The sequence below is a fragment of the Erithacus rubecula genome (genome assembly GCF_903797595.1).
Source record: "Erithacus rubecula genome assembly, chromosome: 1".
NCBI lineage: Eukaryota > Metazoa > Chordata > Aves > Passeriformes > Muscicapidae > Erithacus > Erithacus rubecula.
The window spans coordinates 104,045,743-104,069,335 of NC_136658.1; the positions used below are offsets into that span (position 1 = coordinate 104,045,743).

Below are 23,593 nucleotides of genomic sequence, written 5' to 3' on the forward strand. Positions count from 1 at the left end.
AAAGGGGGATGCTGGAAAAGTGTGGATGTGGGGTTATACTGATACCATGGGCATGAGCTATCACAGCACAGCTCTAGCAGGCTGGGAGGCACCTCTGGCTGTGGAATGGGGATGCAAATCTGTCTCAGGAGTAACACAGCTTCAGCAGATCCTATTGGGAAGAACAGAAGTGAGCTGATGATCTCTGGAAGTCCTTTCCCAGACTGTGATCAGGATCTGCTAATTAGAAATGGGATTTGACAGCCCAGTGCTAAAAAAGAGAGGGAAAAGCAGGAAAGTGTTTTTGAGCAGGGGTGCAGCAGGAAAGCAGACACGAGGGCAGGTGACACGGAGGGAAGGTCCGGGGCGGTGAGCAGGGTTGCAGCTCCTTCCCCGTGAGCGCTGCGGGGCCGGCACCGAGAGGAGCTGCTGAGCCACCGGCCGGGCGGCACCGGACAGACTGCCGTCCCTCCTCCCGTCCTTCGAGAGCTCTCCTCGAGCAGGAAATCGCCGGTGGAGTCCCCCTCTCCAGGCAGGCAAAAGTTACCCTGAGCTATCACCAGTGTAAGCCAAGTGGATCTGCAGCCCTGGGAAGAGAAATCTGGCAAATAGATGGTTGTGTTCCAGAGCCACATTAGCAGATCATAAAGCTGGTACCCTGCCCAAAGGATGCCATCTGGGCTCCCTCACCGTCAGTCCTATGCAAAGGCAGATTAATTTTATCTCTGCCTTTATACACCGGAGGTTATGTTGCCCCAGCTTTAGTGCAGCTCTTCCTGGAAACTATTGACTGCTTAATGAAATGGGATTTCTGTCTGTACTTAAGACCTGTTACTGGCAGTGTCTTTTCCTCCCAGTAACACAGCAGTGTGCAGCCATTCTGGCCTGTTTTGTGGTACTGCGCATTTTTTTAATACAGAACATGGATCTGCCATGATGACTGCAAAAGACAGTCAGAGGAAGTACTGGAGCAGGGAATTGCATTGGGAGTTATAGTGTAAATAAAGCAAGGACCTAGAAGGATCTGCCAGTCCTGATTGGAGTCTCATCAACATGTTTTTCCCTTGCTCATATCTATCCCCTTTTCTGCTTTCTCAGCTTGGAATCATTTATTTTGTAAACAAGAAGGAAAGAGCAGAAGTTTCAGACATGTCACGTCATTCCCTGGAGTGAAGGCAAGTGCACAGAGTGAGTGCCGCAGGCTGCGTGTGAAGAATGTTTTCAGGGAAGACAGCTTGACAAATCCCTTGTTTGCTGCTTCCTCTTTGGTGTAGAATCAAGAGAAGGTTGGTAAACAGTGATTGCACAGCCTTCAAAATAAAGACTTCAGGCTATAAAATAAAAAGAAGTTAATCAAGGTGTCTGTTTGGCTTTCCCCGTGCTGCTCTAGGAGGAGGAACTAGATCTCTCCCTCTGTTCTTCACATCACTCTCTCTTTTGGGGTTTTTACTTACAGAATTTTTCATTGTGCCTTTTTGGGACATGTCTGAAACCCCTAGGCCTATTGCAAACACCTGGCATTAAATCTGTGCAGCAATACACAGACCATAATTGTGCAGAGCAGGAGAGGAGCTAAATTAATTCCTAAGCAATGAGGTAGAATTTCTGCAAGGAAAGGAAGAACCCTGAAACATGAATACTTTTGCAATACTGTCATGCTGCAAAAGGATCAGTGTTCACTGAATTTTTCAGCACAAAGAAGAATGAAAAATGCTCTGTGTAATCAAGTAGCTTGAAACAAATTTTATAAACAGAGTGAGATAGAGAGTAATTTTTTCCATACTTCAGTTTTACACTCCTACATAATTAATACACAGCTGACAACATTGTTTTTCTTGCACATGATGCATTTTCCAAATCAGTACAAAGTATAAAACATTCAGGTTTTTGTAATAGCAAATATATTTCATTCATTTAGAAGGTGAAACACTCCAAAAGGATGATGCATGGGTGGTTTTGGTATCATTTTCTACTCAAATATGTCACTTGCAGCAAAGTTTGCTGTGCTTGTCATGTCACTTTCAGAATTAACCGAAAACTCACGAGTGTCAGGGAGCACCAGAACTCACTGGCTGTGGAAGGACCCAGCTCCTCTGCCCTTCCTTTTGAGGTCAGGCAGTGAGATCAGCTGCTGCATTTGATAGTTGCTAGCCTGAGGGCAGCTGAAATATGCTCTGTTTCATGGTCTGTATTCAGGCTGTCACAAAGACCTCAGACTTTGCAACTGTTGTGACTGATCCAAGATCAGCCCTTTCTGGGTCTGCAGCCTGCCAGAAACCTCCTGAGCCAATAAATCCATGTTTCAGGGGCTATGGAGCCTGAGGAGCTTCCAGGCAAGGTAAAGCTGAAGCTCAGAGCATCCTGGACACCTGCACTGGCTCACCCCAGAGAAGGCACAGCAAACTTAGCCTGAGCTAGGGGGAGGAAAAAGGCAGTGAGAACACTGTCATTCCTGGTCAGGGGGAGAAGGCTTGTCTTCACTGCAAAAATGGACATCCATAAATCAGAACTGCCCCCCTCCTTTCCTTCCCTAGCCACTCCAACTGTTCAACTTCCAGAGGCCACCTCCATGAATAAAAATATGAATAAAATAGGCACCAGACCCTCTGATGACATCCAGCATCCCTGGAAGTGTTACCTCATCCCTGAAAGCATTCAAGGTCAGGTTGGTTGTCCCTGAGCAACCTGAGTTAGTGGGTGTCCTCCCTTCCCATGGGCAGGGGGTTGGAAGTAGTTGATCTTTAAAGTTCGTTCCAATCCAACCATTCTATCATTCTGTAATTCTGTGATGCATTTAGGATGGTCATCAAATGGGATTCTGTGAAACTCAAAACCATGAAAAAAAGTCTACCCAGTGGCACATGTCCTCAGTTTTGGCCAGACCAGAGAAGAATTTTGGAAGGAATTTTGAGAGGCTTGAATGTGCCAGACAAAAAGGAATGCTAGATCACACTTTGAAGTTTCTGTGGACGCTGAATTACTGAAAAAGAAGTAGTACTAGTGATTATTTATCAACAAAAATCAGCATGAACTGCATCTCAGTCTTGAGTGATTAAAAAGAGACAAGTCTGGGCAGAGGTAACTCTTCAGCATTAAAAGTTATATAAAGTGGCAATACATTTTAAAGCAGAAAACCTGATCAGTTCTATAATTTATTCCTCCTTTATATCACAATGAAATATGTTTATATGTATTTGAGTTATGACGTATTATGTGTAAAGATGGTAGAAACTTAGTTGAAGCAGAACTGGAGTCATGATTAAATGGTTAACTTATTTCCCAAATGAATGAGAAAGGAAACAGGGTGCTGCAACCTTTTGCTCTCACTTCCTCATAAGAGAGGACGTAGAGGCTGTCCCAGAGAGAGCAGGGCTGCTGTGCACACACATCTCAGGCAGCCATGGGGAACTGGGTGGAGAATGAAGGACTGTCCATCTTCGTTGTTGTAAGTACAATTTTTATTGTGATTTGTGCCCAGTGAAAAGTTATACAGAAAGCTGTGCTAAGCAGTTCTCACTGTGCCAGTGAAAGATGCACCTGATTATGCTGAAACTGGGGCAACAAATGCAGGGAAATGCTTCAAGGGAATAATTTTTAAGGAGGTCTCAGGTACTCCAGTTGCTGTAGGCTTCATTGTTAACTGAGAAATTATAATTTATTAACTTTGCTTTGTTAGAAATATTTTAGTTAAGCAAAATAACTTTAAAACTCACTTCACTATGTACACTTCAACGGAGAAAGAAATTAACACAATCACCCTTTCTTGCACTTTCACAAAGAGAAAAGAGTGTAATGGAAAGAACAGTGTCTTGGCGGTGTAAAATATTTATTAATGTCAGATTCCAGAATTCAGAGCAGAGATTCCTGAATTCTTCATGAGACAACTAGTATTTGAAATGAATTTGCTTGCAGTTTGCATAGAGGGGCTGTGAAAATAGGTTAAATTATTTCAAGATTTAGAAGTATGGAAAATCCCAGTTGCATTTTTAAGTGTTAAAGTGTAAGCAGGGCAGTGTTCCTTGGAGAAAACAAAGTCTACATTCTAGTGTTTTCTTTTTTATACTTCACAGTGTGATGCAAGGCCTAAAGGTATACCTCTGTATATACATTATGTACATAAACCTATATGTATTAAAAACATACATAACCAAAATGTAAGAGGAGTTCAGGCATTATGGCTACCTGTTGTTAGTAGATGTAAATACTGAGAGGAAGAAAAAGAAGGCATAGAATTTGCATACCTGTGGTGACTAAAAGGTGAGTATTCCAAGAAGTATTTCTGCTTCCATGAGCAATCAGTACTTGTGTATGACTTTGTAATTTAGGAACATAATCCCATATGGCACTTCAGTGCTCGAAAGGGAGTGACTCTGTTTGCTGTCACCTTCAGTGACTTGAGGAAGTTGAAACTGCCAAGAGGTGATTCTGGCTTTTACTTATTTTTTTTACCCCACCAGAAGTGAAATATTAAAAGAATTAAATAAGAGGCTTTTATTTTGTTCAAATAAGGAATTTGGTTTTTGAACCTCAAAGCTATAATGAGGTCAGGGCAACAGGGAAGGAAACTAACAGATGTATTGATAAAGAACCCAGCTGAAAGGACAGATCACTGGAAACCTTACCCAAGTGCTCTTTTTTGGTCTCTGCATCTTTACTGCACACTGAGCAGGCATGGGGTTATCCAATGCTTGACAGAAACAGGACAGACACAATTCCTTCTGATGCACCTCAACAAGACAGAAACACACTTCCAGAGTGTACCACTGTCACTTTTAATAAATATCCCAAGCACTTAATCCTGGAATGAGTTTGGTGTTTTAATGTGGACTTGGGGCTTTCCTATATACTGCCTTACCCTGATGGAAATCCCTTCCTTTCCCAGTATTTATTTACCTTTTCAAGATCTGATATAATCCCAAGGGTTTTTTTACAGTGTTATTTGAGCCAAAGAACCTGCAAAATGTATGGGTTAAGAGGAGCGAGGAAATTAATGTCACCTTTTCTGGGGTCTCTCCCAGTTCTCAGATTTTCTCTCTGTTTTCATGCATCACTTAGTAAAACTGCTTAGACAGACTGCAGTGATACAGATTTGTTTCAATATGAGATATGAAATCAGCCAACCAGTTCCAGGAGAGCAAACATTCAGATTCATTATGATCATTTTTGCCAGATGGACTTGTAGGTGCCTAAGGGTTAATAACATGTCTTTCCCTAAAACACTGCATCTCAGGATGTGTAAGTGTGAGAAAATTCTGCAGTATAGCTACAAAGAAGCCTGGTTTGGAGTAGTCTACATGCTACCAAAGGGCCTGTGTTGAATATTCCCTGCTGGTTTCAGACCCTCTTCTTGAATTCAGCCCTATGTGTAATTTAGCCCATCTAAATTTATATCTCAAGCTTCTTTGTCCCAGCTTCCAAGTCTTCCTCTCACATAGGTTAAAGTGCCTGTGGAACTGCCATTTGGAAGAGTCTCTAAATTTCAATGGTATTTGGAGGTTCAGCTGGACTCAGAATTAAACTGTCATTGTATTATCACAGTCCTGATACAACCAACCCTAAACTCCTTGATCTATGAAAACATTTCCACTGCACATTGCTGAATTTTGGTCTATTGCCAGCCCTGTACCCTGTGTGCACACATCAGAGCCTATTTGGACCAGAAAGATTTCTATAACCCCTACTGAAAACTTTATACTCTACAGTACAGCTCTCTGTGGAAACAGGAGCACAGAAAAGTAACTCACTGTTATCTGAACTGTGTAAATTCAGATGGATTATTCCTAACAACAAACTGTAAGCTTCCTGTTTAATTCTCTTTCAGATTGTGTGGCTGGGCTTAAATGTCTTCCTCTTTTGGTGGTACTACCTTGTGTATGATGTCCCACCAAAGTTCTTCTACACCAGAGTGCTCCTTGGTGTAAGTACAGGACATTATTATTTTGGCACAGACAGTTGCTCAAAACAGTTTTAGTTGCTCAAAACTGGATCTAGTGGCTGGAGCAGCAGGCTCATGTAGAGGTCACATGCAAGCAGATAACTAAATGCAGGCAGATGTCCAGTGCTTCTGAACAGAAAGCTGGTACACAAAATAGAGACACCTTTCTAAGGATGTTTTCATAACTGTTATGCTTCTGGTAATTAAATTAAGCATTAATTGTGGCTACTTTATTAAGCAAAAGAGGAATAAAATATTGCCATTGAACTGTTGTACCGTCATTTTGCCTTGCAATTATTTTTCAGAGCATGAATATTTTATAAAGATATTGGCTCTGAAAAGCAATCAGCATTCATATATTCATCAAGAATATGAGTGGTAATCAGGTAATGAAGTGATCCTGGATCCTGGGCTATTCCATATAATCCAGCCAGTTAATGCAGCATTATGTGTCCTGCTACAAACTTGCTTCCAAAGCTACCACAGGTCATGACCAATTGACAGGGAAAATTAATTTGTTCACATATTTTAAAACCCTGATCACAGACATAAAAATCAGCCTAAACTTCAGATTACAAAGCACAGCATTTTGCAGAAGGTTTGCAAAGCCGTGGTTTAACTCGACAAAGCATGAAATCCCATTCTGCATACAGCTTCTGGTCTGTGGATCAAACCCTGTCCTCTGCAATCATGGTGCAGTTGCCTTTACAGTCACAAAAACTCATGCTTGGATAAGTAGAGCTCAGTGTAACCCCAAACAGCTGTGGTCTAAAACCTAAAACAGTCTCAATCCATGCAAAAATAGCAAATATTATTTTTCTTCCCTTCTTTGCATTTTGATTAATATGGTCATTATTCCTTCAGTTCAAACAGTTAAAAAATCCTAAATAATTCAGGGTGTTAAGACCATCAATAAGGAAACAGATTCCTAGAAGCTGATGCAACAAACTTCCTTAGATTCCTTTACTGACAGAGAAGTTAAACCACTTCTCTTACAAGCTGCCCATTTACCATAACACCCAACTGAAACCACAGGCACAGCCTTGGGACACAAAACTCTACTCATGGCTTAGATTTGCACCTGTGTTTGACTGTTGCATGCCAGATGTGGCAGGGAGCTTTTTATACAACCATATTAATTCAAAACTGAAAACAGGAGGTGTCTGTTTGTCTGCATGAGTGTGTTTTGCCTGCACACGTGTTTCTGACTTGACCAGAGCATGACTCCATTAAACACCCACAGTGTAAATGTGAACTTTAGATCTCACACTCTTTACAAGTTGTGATATAATACATAAATTAAATCTGTGCTACCCATGGCCTGGATAATGTCTTAGGTAATGCATTTAATTACAGCATCTCTCTAATTACAGCGTGCTCTGGCTCTTGCAAGGGCCCCTGCAGCCTGCCTGAATTTCAATTGCATGCTGATTCTGCTGCCAGTGTGTCGAAACCTGCTCTCCTTCCTCAGAGGATCAAGTGCGGTAAGATGAAGAAAGAATTTCAAAATTCATGAAAGATAATAAGCAAAACAGACTTGCAAATACACCAAGAAACTTTGTCCAAGTTCCCCAAATATACTGTATTTTGAGGATGTCCTCTTACAAGAAGCAGATAAGCCTGGAGTTTTGCTATGAGCAAGCCAGAGGTCTAATGCCCATGGGGTATCTAGGGCTCTGTTGAGAGTTTAGCTTTGGATTAGTCTCCTTTGTGTCCTCCCTTTTTAGCTGCCTCCTGGGCATGGTCCTGCCCTGGATGCAAGTCCCTCTTTTGGCTGGCAGAAGCTGCTGGTGCTCACACAGATCCACTGTTTGTCACTGATGCTATACCCACTTTGAGAGGGAAATACTGCCCATCTGTCTTTGCATGCTCAGTCCTTAAGGTAAATGTAGTCTTTTCTGGATTTTTAGAATGGCACTTTTTTCCCAGCTGGTTCATAAACTACATTCTTTCTTGTCTGAATTCCATTTCCATCTCAGATGAAAAGTTCACAGGCCTTTTGACTTTTTCTAGCTCCCAAATGCAGATGTTATACACAGCACTGAGGAACTGACTATGAAAAGGACAACTGATTCTAAGTGACAGCTGGAGAGGTTTCCTATGATAGTACTGACTTTGTCACACTGCCAAAATCTAGATTTCTGGCTATTACAGCAAAAATAATGCAGATAATGCAGGCCATGGTCCAATGAAAAAGCAATATTCTCCTCAAGTTCATGAGTTGTCCTTCCAAATGTATAATGATTCTTCCTTTCTTTCAGGACACTTTTAACATAAACATGATCAACAAAACCAGTTCCCAGAAGTTGTTTTTCATCTGTAAACCCAGTATATATATTTTTAATGCAAATGAGACAGTCTGTGGGGGCTGAAAAGGCAGAGCAGAAGAGGAAGTGATAAAATAGATGCAGTGTTTCAAGAGTCCTTCATAAGGGCAGGAGGTGGGATAAGAAGCAATAAGAAAATAACCAGAGACAAAACAGGCTCCACTTCCATCTGGTACATACATCCTCACAATGAGATGTGCCTGCCCTCTCATTTAAACCCTTAAATTACATTTAGGAGCAAGGCTGTGCTCTAGCCTTTCTAAGAAATAACACTTAGGAATATAAAATTGGAAATACATGTCAATCTTTTCCTATACTCCCTCAGATCCTGAGATGCTGCAAAACAGGCAGCCATACCCTCCACTCATGTAAAAGGAAAAAGGATAGTAAATAAAGCTGTAGGGTTAAAGTTGTTATCCCCCTGCCCTGAGGCAGATCAGCAAACATCAGCCAAAATCCAAAGCTGACTCCTCCAGCTGCAGAAGTCAATAATGGACATAAATTTAGAAAGAATTAATGTTGCAATGAATGAATGCAACTGAAAAGTAATGATGAGCTCTTGATCAAATAAGGCATTTTTGAGATTGCACAGGTGAAAGCAAGCTGGTAGGAGGCCTTCTGAGCTCGAAGGAGTCAAAGAGCTGGGGTTACATATGGGGACTACTGGAAGGCCAAAACCTCATTCTGAGTGTTAAGAATTGTATTCCAGCTGGACTTTGTGCTACTTGTCCTGAATTGTTCCCCTCCTAACATGCATAGTTTAACATTTCTAACCAAGAGCTTGGGAAAGCTGTTCCTCTTGGGTATTCAAGCTACAGAGTCAGTCCTTCTGCCCTGGGCACTGTGGGCAGGCACTCAGCTACACCCAGCATAAAAGGGAGCCCCAGGCAGGGAGATACAGCTCCAGCTCCATTCCTGCTGGCAGCACACTCTCCTGCTGATAGCTGGGAATGAGGAAGGAAAGGGCTCTGAGGGTGAGCAGGGAGGGCAGGGAGGGCCATAGAACAGCACTCTTAGACAGCTGGTGTTTGTTTAGCTTCTGTAGCCTTTTGTGGAAAAGGAAGGATGGAATTTTAGATCTTAAGCCAAGCACACATGGCCCAGTGAGCCACTGGCAGAGGCAGCACTGTGGTGGCCTTAGCACAGGGGGACAAGCTTAGGCTCTTGTCTCTAACTAGCTATGCTGTGCAGGAAAAACCTGTGAGGGTCTATAAGAAATATCATTTAAATATCAAATACCTTATTAGAAGAGTAATGACCTTCCCAACAGCAATATGGTTGGGGTCAAGAAGAGGAAAGAATGGTTCAAACACAGCATCCAATGGGAATGTACTAAAAGTCTTGCCCTCTTCATTCCCCCACCCAGAAATCACATATTACAAAGTTATTTGGTTTTAATTGAAAGGCTAGCCGTGGTGTGTTTTGCATGGCCATCATTGCTGTATTCACTGTTCTTAATGAGCCTCATGACTGAAGGCAGCAGCAGCCCTCTGCCATTGCTTGGCCTTCACTTAGATAAATGGCTTTTGCCAGGAGTCAAGCAGTGCTACATTTTATTCTATAATATTTTTGTATTGTTTCTCAATATAGGTGATACAAAAGGCCAGATTTCTCCTGCTCATTATTATAACCTGAAGTCATTGGACAGCCCCAGAGTGTTTGCCTCTTGTGAGGAAATATTTGTGGTAGTTTGCATAGTGTTTTGTTTCCTTATCCCATCAGCAAACACAATGTAAACACACAACACATGACAGTCATGCTTTCTACTGTGTGGAGACAGCAAGTGCAGCTTTACAGGAACTTAAGGTTTTAGGAAAACTCCAGTGACTGCAGCACAATTCAGATGGGGCCTGTTAGGAACCCATCATTATTAGAAATAAAAATACAATTCTGCTTTTCTTGAAAACCAGTTTCTTTGGTTTGTATCTGCAGAGATTTCTGCTGTTTCTTTTTGGGTAACTCTATAATCAAGTTGCAAATGAATGCCTGGGATGTATACCCAGTATTCTGGGGAAAGAATGCCTTCATATCCCTGCCATAGGTGACAAACAACTTTGGGGTGGGAGCTGCCTGAGACAGTCACACCCAAGCTTTGCAGTCTGTTTCTAGGCTGTGAACCACAATAGGGTCCTGGTGCTATCAAAGCATGACAGACTGTGATCTCTCCTTTTATTTATAATGTGCAGTTTCAAACAGATAAGATGTATTCCTTTGTCCTATTGGATGTTCAATTTTTTTCTCCTTATCAAATACTTTGTTTCAGTGGGACATATTAAAACATAATCTGTAGTTCCTCTTTTCTGAAATATTCTTGGAGGAAATATTTTTGTCTATATTTCAGAATTCTAATTTTTTCCTAGCAATGCTACCAATGTGTTCAGGGTTGCTGTTTGTGTCCCTGAATTTAAAAAGTGTGCATAGACAATGCAAGTAGTCTTCAAATACTTTTTCCTTTCCATCCAAAGTGCTGCTCTACCCGAATCAGACGACAGCTGGACAGAAACCTCACCTTTCACAAAATGGTGGCCTGGATGATTGCCCTTCACACTGGTTGGTGCTCTAATGTTTCTTTGTTTATTGCTTTCTTGTGCATTTTATGTGGAATCACTGTGGCATTCAAGTTCTTAAGGATATGGGCAGAGGCCTGATTTAGTTAAAGGAGTCAGTGTGTGCCAAGGCTTAAATCAGTTTCCAGATATGTGCCAGCTATCAGAGAGCAAAAGAGAAAGAATACCTTTATTTGGAACTGTCAGTACCATTTATGATTGTTTAGTAAAAGGTGTCCTGAGAACTGGATACACTGGATTTAATTCTTGTTTAGACTTTCTTCTTATCTGGCATGTCTGAAACAAGTAAGAGAAATTATTTGTATAAAGGATATAAAAAACCTGGACCTGTTTTGAAGGTAAATAAGTATCTGCTTATAGGAGGTGGTTCAAATTTTGAAAACTTTTGTACAATTTTTCCCTACAAATACATGTAGTGGAGTTAGTGTGAACACTCAGCTGTTTTAGGTTCTTGGATGCATTCAGCACAGCAAGAATATTACTAATGATTAAAACTTTGTTCTGCAAAACTGCAGAACAAAGCAGCACTAATGAATATGACCCTGAAGAAATCCAGATTCACTTCTTAGCTCTTTTACAGGAGTTCTGGATGAGGATGATCCTAAAAAAAGAGTTAGACCATTCCATGTTTCAGTATCCCATAGGTCAGGATATTACTAGTTGAACTGTTGAAAGCTTTTGTTGAACAAAAATATAGTGTAATTTTCCCTTTAGTTCTTTCCCTCCCTCACCCAAAAACTGTAAAATTCAGGGAGTAAAACTGACAGTAAAATATATCAACAATCTGCAATTGTGATGAAGACGGCCATAGCAGCAGAGCTCTTGAGCTGCAGTTGGCAAATGTGACAAAGTTTCAAATGTTACTCAAAACCACCGAGTGCTTGTGGTCAACGCTGATTATTCCTTTCCTGTCACCCCTAGCAATTCACACCATTGCACACTTATTCAACGTGGAGTGGAGTGTGCAGGCCCGTGTTGAGGAGAAAGGCACCCTGGCAGCTGTGCTCTCTGGCCTTGGAGACAAACCACACCAAAGCTATGTCAACTTTTTCAGACAAACCATTGCAGTAAGTACATCAGGCTCTGAAGAGTAATCACTACTTTTGTGTGGGTGATCATGTAAGAACATTTGAGCAGAGTGCCTATTTCTGGTATCCACAGTCTGGGTTGGGCCATCTTGCAGAAAAAACTTGTGGAATCCATTCTTCTATATTTGCCAGTAATATCATTGCTGAGCTTTGTTAGTACTTCAAACTTTTTCACCTGAAAATTTCAAAGTAATTTTAAAACATTATGTAAAAACATACCCTGTAAAGCAGTTCTGACTTAGACATGGCACTCAGAAAGGTACACAGAAATCAAGGCAAAAGATTTGAGGTTGAGTGGCTTAAGCTCTGGTCAGTGGGGAGAAAGAAAAGAAGGGACTTCTACTCCTCAGAAGAGCACTGAGCATCCAAACTCTGCATGAGTTATGAGTCCCATGGCTGTGCAACACCAGAGGAAAGGAGATTTTTCATTTAACTCCCAAAATATGGATGTAGGGCTCCAGCTGTTAACACTGGAGCTGTGCAAATGTATTCACCTTCCCCAAACCAGTTCTGTGGAGCCATGGCAGAGTAAGGAACCATGTTTGGTGTGTTAACTCATGGAAAACCCTTTCTCTATACTTCCAATTACCTTAGTAAAGGTAAATGTGCAGTGCAACAAAAATGAAGTGGGATTTTGTCAGATGACTTAAAGGCTTGTGACAAGGTAGAGGGTTTGGTAACTGGTGGTACAACTGGCCCTGCTTTGGTGCAACCCCTTCCTTAGACCAATGTGTGCAATCATTCCACAGAATCCCGTTGGGGGGCTCTACGTGGCTTTCACATACCTGGCTGGCATCACTGGGGTTGTCATCACACTGGCCCTCATCCTCATCATCACCTCATCCACCAAAACCATCCGGAGATCGTATTTTGAAGTATTTTGGTACACCCACCACCTCTTTGTCATCTTCTTTATTGGCCTTGTCATCCACGGTGCTGGGTGAGTATCTGCACTTATCACAAAGCATCTGATAACTACTGAATCTTCATTTAAAGCCCCCTTCACAAGTGAGCATGGGGATTTCTGTCACTGAGCAGAAGTTGTTTTTGATGGTACTGAAGGGACTCTAACTGTCACATGCAACAAGCTGTCCACACACAGGAGGTGTAATGTGATTGAAGTTGACTGTCACTAAACCTCTTCTGGTATCTTAATTGCAAAGCTCTTTTCCAAGGTTGCTGTTTCTAATTGTTAATTTGCCTTTCTCTCATATAAGGAATTGCATCACACACATGCATGAAAGGAGATATCAGTATAAAAATTACATGGAGTCTAGAATTTTATTGGAAAATGAAAACTATATTAATATAGATTTACGTTTCAGGCTTGGATGAACTTGTAATATCAGCAGCATTTAAGAATAGATTTTTAGCTGTTTCAACTTAGAAATAGGCATTTGTAAAGTTTTCTAACTTTCAAATGCCAAACATCTTTTTCTGTTGTTGCCTCATTCCAGATCTTGTGAAAGAGCTGAAAAAAATGAATGTAACAGTTTTAGCACTACACAAACATAATTTTAGCACTTGCAAAAATGAACTTTAGATCCATTTTATAAAACCTAAAGAATTCAAGCTGCATTTCAATAGTTCACAATTACAGTACATTGCCCATTTAAAGGAAATCCTACATGCAATAGAAAGTGTGCTTTAAAAATGCCCAGCAAAAATGACTATTCAAACCACTTCCTTACAGTCCATTAGTGCCATAAAAAAGACAGAAATGAAAGTAAAACAGGAAGAACAAAAATAGAAGGCAGATAGGATTTGCCCCCAGCATACTTGTCCATTCCAACTTTCATAACAAGGAAATGGTTTGAGAAAAACTTGTGGAAGGAAAAGAACAAATGGTTCATGTTTTCTGCAGCAAAAATTGTATAGTTACTGTCTCAGTGTTCAAACTTGCCTGCAGTTACTACACAATGCTATCAGAAACCAAGCATTGCCCATTCTAGAAGTCAGTGGAGAGCATATATTTTATAGAAGTTGAATTTTTATTTACTTCAGTGTTCCCTGTACTCCCAGCATCTTAATTGCACTGAAATAAAAAGGCAAGAGTTTGGGCAGCACTGGTTGTCAGCAAAGTTCAGCTGTCCTTTAGAAGTAGATATACAGAGGAATATTCCCATCTGTAGAGGAAAGGATGCATTCCATCTGTGAACTCAGTCACTTCACTTATTTGGCCTTAAAGGTGATAATGACATTTTGAGTTCAGAGAAAATACACTAAGAAATATGGGATGGGTTTGTTACACTCATGGAATGAGTATAGACTGATAGTCTCAAAGCAGCATGCCAGGAAGAGGCTTAAATGCCAGTTTATCTCAGGGGAGAGAAGGCTGTCACACATCCCAGTACAAACACACATCCTTGTACATACAGAAAGCTGAGTCAGAGGTTATTGATAGCAGCAAAGGGGCAGATCCAGGAAAGATGGAGAGATTGTTTACAAGAGTGGCAGGACAAGGGACAATGACTTCAAATGACAGTAGTTTTAGACCAGGTATTAGGAAGAAATTCTTTACTGTGAGTGTGGTGAGGCATTGGCACAGGTTGTTCAGAGAAGCTGTGGCTGTCCCATCCCTGGAATTGTTCAAGGCAAGGCTGGACTGGACTCTCAGCAACCTGGTCCAGTGAAAGTGGTGCCTGCCCATGGCAAGGGGGTTGGAATTGGTTGATCTTTAAGGCCCCTTCCAACCCAAGCTATTGTGTAATTTAATTCTTTGACTCTACAATAATTCTTGTTTGTTACAAACTGTTACAGCACTTTTGAAGCACTGATTTTTTTTTGTGCACGAGTTGTGTGTCACAGAAAAATGTCCCAAATTTCCAAACATAGTAAATGTAAAGAGGAGAGAGAACAGAGGTGCAGTTCACTCTTTTGAAGTTCAAGGAAAACCTCCAGCCAGAAAAGAAGTAATTATAAAGCTATACTGCTAAAAGCTTAATTACAGTATTAGGAAAAAGCATCTATGCTGACTGATAAGGGGAAGTAAGTTTTTTCTTTCTCTTTCTTTCTCTCTCAGTACAGGGTCCTGACACTGTCATGCCTTGAACACAGCACAGGGCAAGGCAAAAACCCCCAGGCCCCCTTTCCCTTAAGCAATGGGGTGGGGAGTGCAGGAAACAGGCTCCTCCTGTTCCCATAACTCATCCCAGAGGTGGCTCAGCTGAACCCGTTGTCATTAGTGGGGAAGTGAAATGTAACTGCTGATGTTCCTGCAAATTGCAACTCGTGATGCTGCTGGGGCAGTGCCTCTGCTTCCCTTTATTTTTCAGACAGGATATTAATCAAACATGTAATGAAGAAGAGGCTCATTAGTAATACTTATGAGTGATATCTTATCTCTCAACACCGTGCAGAGGTTTTCTAACAATCCTCTGAAAAATCTGTCACACAAAGCTAGGCATGAATATGGCTTAAATACCATGGGTTTTTTTAAAAAATATCATAAATGCAGTCTAGTCCACAGAAATTGGGCTAGAAAAGCAGAAACAGAAGTCAAGGGGAGAAGATATCAAAGAATCACATTGGCATGAAGCTGAACAGCCTGATCAGAAGCAGAGTGTTTTGATGGCAAGTTCAGCAGATCTTAATCTGAATTTTTCTACTGAGACCCTGAGGTTTGCAGAACTCCAGAGAGAGGCAGGAAATGGTGAAAAATAATATACTCTTGCCCCTTGAAACTGAAATTACCTCTCTGTACCAGTACTGCTACTGGTAATACAGCTATGCTGGATCAGTCAGGATTCTTTATACTGAAACAAACAACAACAACAAAACAAATAAACAAAAAAATAACCAAACAGGAATATGGAGGCCAGATAATTGGCTGATACAAGCTGCTGCAGCTGCAATAGCTGCTTTTGCCAAAAGCATCTGCATTCATTCAAATCACCTGAACAGCTGTTCCACAGCCTTAGAGGGAGAGGAAGGGCCAAAGGAAAAACGTGTGTTGGAAAGGGATCTCCAGATTTCTAAAATCAACAGAAATAATCTCTGTAGTGGGCAGTAGCAAATTGATTACTTGTCCATTCCAGGTTTTGGGATTTGGCTATTTTTTTATTTTGGTCAGTCTTGTTTTGTTTTTGGGTTTTTTTTTTAATGAAGAAAAAAGTAGGATAACTCAGAAAATAACGAATCTTTCTAATTGTGACCACATCCTGGAAGTGGTAATGGACATAACTCTCAGTTCCTCACCTAATCTAGAAATCAGGTTTTAACCCACAAACTTCCCTCCACATTTTTATTTTTTTAATTGTAACTTTGTGAATAGATTAGAGCAAAAAGCTGTACCAGTGCAGAAATTGCTGACTCCATATAAATAGAGTAGTACACAAACAGAATAGTGGTAAGGAACAGATACTTTCATTTTTGTCTCGTTGCCTTAATGATCTTTATTTTTTTCCCAGTCGTATTGTACGGGGTCAGACAGCTGAAAGTCTGGCTGAACACAACCCAGAGATTTGCCACAAGAACTTCAGTCAGTGGGGCAAGAGTGAGGCTTGCCCAATCCCTCAGTTTGCAGGGAATCCCCCTATGGTAAGAACAGCTGGCTTGTGTGTATATCCAATTGAAAATCTTTAGTTTGCTATTTTTTCTTAAGTTGCATAGAAAACCAGCCATATAACCCTCAACACTCTTCAGTGGCAGATTTCTTTGCATGAAGCAAGAGATTTTGACACAATGGGTTGTAAGCAGAAACGGACTCCAGACAGACAACACATTTTCAGTGTGCTGTGAAATAAGCACAATTGACAGACAAAGCAAAAGAGCAATTGGAATCTGAGAACTTTTTATCCAAAAAGTAAGCAGCAAAGTAATGACTCCTGGGGATATTTAGAAAGTGCTATAATTCTTATAATAAACACTTTAACATTATTAATGGACTAATGATCACTAGCTGAAAATAACACTCCTGGAAATGTGAATTTGAAACTTCAGCTTTTATTGACTAACTAGACTGATTTTTCTTTCACATTTCAGACTGATCTGTTAACAGAAACCACATCTTTTCCTGCAGCAGTGCAGACCTGAGCCAATAATAGCTTAAGAGTTTTACTCCACATTTCACTTTGTTACATTCTTTTTTAGACAGAGACAAAATTACTTGCTGGAAAATACCTGACTGTAACTCTAGTAGAAACTAAAAAGCCAGCTGCAACACTCAATTGAGAAAGAAATTCCCTTTCTGACCAGAATTTTGAACCTGTCATGTATCTTAAGGATTCACAGATTACTTGAACTTCGTCTCTGCTTGTAGAATTTCCAGGATTTGATTTGATCTAAGTTGGCATCTTGTCTAGTGGAAGGTGTCCCTGTCCATAGCAGAGGGTTGGAACTAGATGATCTTTAAATCTCTTCCAACCCAAACCTTTATATGGTTCTAAGGTCCTCATCATCTGACTTGTTTCCTTCTGCTTACAGACATGGAAGTGGGTGGTGGGTCCCATGTTTCTGTACCTGTGTGAGCGCCTGGTGAGGTTTTGGAGGTCACAGCAGAAGGTTGTTATCACAAAGGTAAGTGCTGATCCTGAATTTAATACCAGGCAAAACATCACCTCCTTTTCTAAATGGTGCAGCAAAGGCAGAGGCTCCTAAATACCAAAATTATTAGTGGAAGGAATTTTCTGACTGCTGTCATGATGCCAATTTCTAACATCCAAATGGAGCCTCTGAAAGTGAGCAAGAGGAGGAAGTTAGCTCAGGCACAGGACTGAATCTTAGGAAAGAAATGAATTTTCTGTGTATTGGGTGAAAAATCCCACAGTGCAGAAATTCCACTGACTTTAGTCTAATTTAAGACACAAAAAAAAAAAAGACTCCTGAAAACAAGTTAGAGCAAGTTTCTTTTATGCATCTGAATCTAATGTCGGGCTTCCATTCCCCATGGTGTCTGGCAGAAATATTAACACTGATCCTGAAATTCTGACAGCTGAATTAGCACAGCACTAAGCTCAAACATACAAAAACTATCCTGGTCTTTCCCAGTGTAATTTCCTCATGTGGCACTGTGCTGCATCCCGAGGACACACCCTGTTCAAATCACAGCAGGGTTTGAGGGATGACATTAGGTGTTTCTACTGTGCTCTATAAAGATGCTGACACATTGGAAAGCTCCTAAATATTTGTGTGCTTTTGATAATTTTCCCAAAATACCCTGTGAGCCACTTCTGCATTATATTTCTGTGGTGTCTGTTTTGTGTCTTGTTGGCAGAAAATTTCTCTCATAATCCTAAACACCACTGTTAATACCTAAATTAACAGACAAAGAGACTTGATTCTCCCTCTCGCAAATCTCTTTTGAAAAATGAAAATAATTTTGGCAGACAACTTTAGGATTAAAATTTATAGTGACAGAATTACTGGTTTTGCTTCTAGAATATTGTTTCTAAAAAGTAGCCAAGGTCCCATTTGACTAAAACAAGAAAACTTGCATTTCCAGTAGTACTGTTTATCCAATATATGTAGGCTAGCCCTGTGGTTTTGCCTCTGTATTTACAGTCAGGCCCATTAACTCTGTGCTCTGTTTCACTAGAATTAACAATGTGCACACACAGGTCAGGTGATGTGTTACAAGATGTGCCAGCCTGGCCTGTGCCCTTTGGAAGCATGGTGTGAAAAAATACTTCAATCAGCATCCTCTGCAGGCTTTCATCTGCCTGTCAGCTGCTGTTTCTCACTCTCAGTTCTGCTGGGAAGAAAGTTTCACCTGCTTTCCTTGCTCTCATAGCAGAGGATGGTGTTGGTTATGGTGGGTGTAAATACATCAGTGATCAGTGAAGACAGACATTTTCTTTTCCTTTTTTTTTCCCATTGCCCCTCTCACTGTAGGTGGTCATTCATCCCTTCAAGACAATTGAGCTGCAGATGATGAAAAAAGGCTTCAAGATGGAGGTTGGACAATACATTTTTGTTAAATGTCCAGCAGTGTCTAGACTGGAGTGGCATCCATTTACACTGACTTCAGCTCCAGAAGAGGATTACTTCAGCATTCACGTCCGCATTGTAGGAGACTGGACAGAGGGCTTGTTCAATGCCTGTGGGTGTGATAAACAAGAATTTCAGGAGGCATGGAAGCTGCCCAAGTATGTACAGAGTCTCCATGGTGAAGCCAACACCTATGACAGTTTAAATTGTGCTTGACTGATTTGATGGCACCAGTGACACAAACCTTAAACGGTGACACAGGTGTGGGTCTGAGATGCCTCTTTACAGTTTTTCTGTCAACTCTACCTCTCCTTTTGCTGACCAGTACTCAGTCCAAATATGCTTTGTAGCAGACAAATATATTTTTACTGTTATTTTACATGGTGTTAATAAATGCTCACTATTGATTTAATGAGCTTATTTCCAAATCCAGGATAGCTGTGGATGGCCCCTTTGGGACAGCGAGTGAGGATGTGTTCAGTTATGAAACTGTGATGCTGGTTGGAGCTGGAATAGGGGTCACTCCCTTTGCATCTGTCCTCAAGTCTGTCTGGTACAAATACTGCCATGATGCCACCAACCTGAAGCTCAAGAAGGTATTGTGTCCTCTTTCTCTGACTCCTGTAACTATTCAAGGGCCAAGGGCCCAAATCCAAGCAGGCACAGCAAAGGTGATCTGGCTCAGGCATGCAGTCCTGAAAGAAGGAAGAGTCCAGTTGCCTCTCAAGGTTAGAAGAAGCAAAGCAAGAGGATCTAAAGCAAAAATATAATGAAAGAAGAAATAGCCTACAAGGCAAATCACACATGCTAATCCTGAGTGTGGCCCTGGAGATTTCCAGTTGCAGTGGAAATGGTATTCACCTACTTGAGACACACAAAGTTCAAGGCACTAATACAGCCTGGGCAAATATTGCATCCCTTCTCCCAGCACAAAGAGAAAGGCTTTTCATAAGTGGTAGAGCCATGGAAGCATCTTCCTGTCCCCTCCTGCCCCTGGAAATTCCCTGTGAAGAGGTGTGGGGTCACACTTTGCAGTTATGGTCCTATTCAGAGAACAGAACTGCTTTTGTTACCTACTTTATCTTGCCTGCCAACTGACAGAGAGTTCACCTCTAAATCATTTATTTATGTCCTAACAAACTGTTTTACAAGGAGATAAGTGGGGAAACATTGTTAACTAAAAATGTGGAAGAGAAATAGGAACATATTTCCTTGTTCTTGCAGTCAGTCATTCAGCTTTATAGCTCTCCCAGTATCAAAATTCCAGAATAGTTTCAATGCCATCCTACCCATCTACTAAAGTGTTCAAGACATTTTTTTACAAGAAGTCTATAATCCTCACTCTGTCAGCAGACATAAACCCAGAAAATGTAAGTGCTTGTGTCCCCTGACAGCTCATTCTTGTCTCTTCCAGATTTATTTTTACTGGCTTTGCAGGGACACTCATGCCTTTGAATGGTTTGCTGACCTCTTACAGTCTCTGGAGGCTCAAATGCAGGAGAGGAATAATGCAGATTTTCTGAGCTACAACATCTACCTTACAGGCTGGGATGAATCTCAGGTAACCACACAGTGAAGGATATCACTGCCATAGAACTGGGGGTCATGACAGAAAATTTGTTTTCCTCACTATTTAAATGGTCTTTTATCCTGGGGATCCCTCAGAGATTTTGAATGCAGACAGGTGTTATCCATCAAAAGTTACATGGGATCAGCTGTTAATATGCACTGACTGCCTTGTGGCTCTGCTCTGGCTGTGCTCTGTGGGAAGCAGGCTTTGTTCAGGAGGAACCTCAGCTGACCATGTACAAGTCTCAGAAACAGCTGATGCTGCCTGAAGTATGTAATTAAGAGTTTTAGGAACCAGGGAAGCCACTGCACATGGTTTGAACAATAATAGCATATTTCTTTCAGGACTCTTTTCTCTGGTCCTGTGCTGGTAGGCTGCTGTGGGGATGCAAAGGAGCAGACACTTGAGAATGTGGGATTGAGTCAGGAAAGGCTCCCTCTCTGTCACTTTTAGTGATGCTTTTTATTTATCTCACCATTGCAAAACTCACCATGTGCCTGAAGTGCTGTAGCTCAGCTAGACAGACAGGGGAGGGGGAGCTGCAAGGAAGTTATCACATATGCAAGTCAAAAAAAACAGAAAGGAAGGGAAAAAAAAAGCCCCACAATTTTTTCCTTGGGGATAAAGTGACCTGGAACAAAAAAAGAACTCTGTAAGGCCTGAATTTATGCTTTTAACCACATCTTCTCCTTGCTTTACATAACTTAGCTGGTCTAGCTGGAAGTTACACAGGCAAGACCTCCTCATAGGGTCAAATCTTCCAGAGAACAAACTGGCAGGGTTTCTTTATGGTCAAGGGAGTCATGTTATGGGATTTGAAGGGAAAGGATTTTTTTAATTTGCAGTCCTGTATTAGGGTTCTTAGACTAAACCTCTTCATTGAAAAAAAACCTACAATTAGTTGCTGTGTTTAATGCTGAGGTCATCCAGTCTGGGTGAGAAGGATGGTGTAGACACTGATAGTCAGGATTTGATCAGTATTAGCTTTCCTTACAAAATACAGTAAATTTCATAATCTCATTAGGGAAAGAATTCAATTAGTATTGATATTATACATAATATTTTCTTTAAATCAGAACACAGTACTACCATATTTTACTGTCCTTTGTCTTTCATTTCCGACAGGCCACTCACTTTGTAGTGCATCATGAAGAAGAGAAAGATGTGATTACAGGATTGAAACAGAAAACCTTGTATGGAAGACCTAACTGGGAAAATGAGTTCAAAACAATTGCAGGGAAACATCCTGGGTAAGCCTGTGCAAATTTATGGTGTCTGTGGAATTCCTCTATTTAATGGCCATACACATCATGCACCACAATCTTGTTCCTTTGGCTGATAAAGAGTTTGAGGAGCATTTTTTTTCCTTACCTCTCTTCAGGTACCTTCTATTCTTTTTACAGCCATGGACATGATCTATAGTCTGGACCAAATTATTTTGAACTACAATTTTTTAAAAACTCATTCCTTTTTCACAAGATACTTCTTGGAGTGTCTAATTACAAACAGAAGATTTAGAAAAAAAAAAATAACCCTAACTCTATCCTTCCAGCTGAAGTAGACAGGAATATCAGGTGGTGTCTAAGTACCTCCAAAACCACTTTCTTCCTCTAGAAATGAAAATTTCTCCAAATATGGGTGATCTTTAGCTAACCACCCAAAATTTGCAGGGGAAAAAAACCAGAATAAGTCCTCTCAAGAATTTGTGCTGTAAGCTCTTTGAATCTGTTTCCTTGATTCAGTGAGGTCAATAAACCTGTCTTCACTGACTAAGGCTGAGCTGAGATTTAGCCCAGCATTTGTTTTAGAAGCAGCAGTAAGTTTTAAGGGGTTATAAGGTTTAGGGGATAGACATCCAGTTCTACTTCAGTTCCTGTAATTGGGAAAAAAACCTTGCATCTATAGAACATAAAAATTATTTACATGGGGGATATCCAGCTGCTCCATGCCTAGTTTCTAACCATCTTTTCATTTTCTTAACAGCTCCAGAATAGGTGTTTTTCTCTGTGGCCCTGAGGGCCTGGCTGACACACTCAACAAGCAGAGCATCAGCAACTCAGAGGCTGATCCACGGGGAGTACACTTCATTTTTAACAAAGAAAATTTCTAACTCCCAAGCATGTGGGGAGTCATTAAATGCAAAGTCATTAAATGCAAAGACTGAATCTGTTTTTCTATTTGGAGTCTGGGAAAGACAGTCCAGCTTCTAAATTTCAGCTACACTAATGCAGGTTCCTTTGCTTCTTGGGATTTATTGTGGCTCTGTGGTAGAATAGAAGAGTCAAGTTTTACCTTAGGGAAGTTTTCACTGCCCTCCCTGTGCTGGCTATTTAGCAGAAATCTGTTTTGTTTGCCTGTGTGAGGGGATTTCCCCTCAATTAACTGCCTTTATCCTCCTATTATTCACCATGACTGCTGAAGAGTGGAGGCTGCCTTTTGCTTTTGGGAGTCAATTCACACTCATAAAGCTTAGTGCTATTAAACAATAAAGCATTCTAGCATAATGCTTGCTATTACTAGGCAGCTCAGCTCACCCTGGCTGCAGCCAGTCCCTGGAACAAGGGCAGCTGGAAAAGAGTGGCTGGGAAAGTTAATTCTGTAGGAGAAGAAAATTCCTTTGTGCATCAACACCTTCCAGGCTTCCAGAACAAACCTTAAACATCCTCTCCAAGAGAGCACACGTGCATCTGAAAAGAAGCTGCTTCTCCTCAGGAAAGTGAAAAGGAACCAGCTGGGGTTCTGAGAGCCACCCCAGCTGCAGAGGGGTGGCAAGGACAGATTCTGCCCAAGTCCTGCACCTGGTGTGAGTCACTGCTCCTCCTCCTTCCACATCTTCAGGCTCCCTGTGCAGGGATCCATGCAAGAAGAGGTTTTGTGTTTTCCAGACTGCCATTTCTGGTTTTGAAGGCTGAAAAAAGCTGTTGCTGAATGATTTAATGGGTACTTTCTGAAGCACTCTTAGATGCAAACTTTGATCCTATTGCTCAGCTGTTCCTCTTTGATGGTGAAAGAGGCTTTGGGAAAGTGATAGTCACTTTATTCAGTTATGAATAGCTGTGAGTAAAGTTTCTGATGTGCACAAGACTCTCATACACAGCACAGTGCTTCTATGGGGACACTGCAGGTAGCAGGTTCTTAAAAGCAAACCAAAAAAGGGAACCAAAACTATTGATACTGGCTAGAAAGGAAAAAACAAAGTA

The 23,593-nt window shown here is 41.0% G+C and overlaps 1 protein-coding gene across 1 annotated transcript; it reads left to right on the plus strand.

The window, feature by feature from the left end:
* Nucleotides 1-3,313: 3,313 nt before the first annotated feature.
* On the plus strand, nucleotides 3,314-22,684 carry CYBB (cytochrome b-245 beta chain). Its single transcript, XM_079318003.1, has 13 exons — nucleotides 3,314-3,424; nucleotides 5,801-5,896; nucleotides 7,288-7,398; nucleotides 10,707-10,791; nucleotides 11,730-11,875; nucleotides 12,646-12,836; nucleotides 16,306-16,435; nucleotides 17,321-17,413; nucleotides 18,728-18,981; nucleotides 19,257-19,419; nucleotides 20,238-20,384; nucleotides 21,519-21,643; nucleotides 22,377-22,684. Exons 1-13 carry the CDS (start codon nucleotides 3,380-3,382, stop codon nucleotides 22,501-22,503), a joined length of 1,713 nt encoding a protein of 570 aa, XP_079174129.1. The 5' UTR covers nucleotides 3,314-3,379; the 3' UTR covers nucleotides 22,504-22,684.
* The last annotated feature ends 909 nt before the right edge of the window (nucleotides 22,685-23,593 follow it).

Coding starts and splice junctions, on each gene's coding strand:
- CYBB (XM_079318003.1), top strand. CDS start 3,380: ATGGGGAACTGGGTGGAGAATGAAGGACTGTCCATCTTCGTTGTT. Junction 16,436..17,320: donor TTGCAGGGAATCCCCCTATG/GTAAGAACAGCT, acceptor TTCTGCTTACAG/ACATGGAAGTGGGTGGTGGG. Junction 18,982..19,256: donor GAGGCATGGAAGCTGCCCAA/GTATGTACAGAG, acceptor TTCCAAATCCAG/GATAGCTGTGGATGGCCCCT.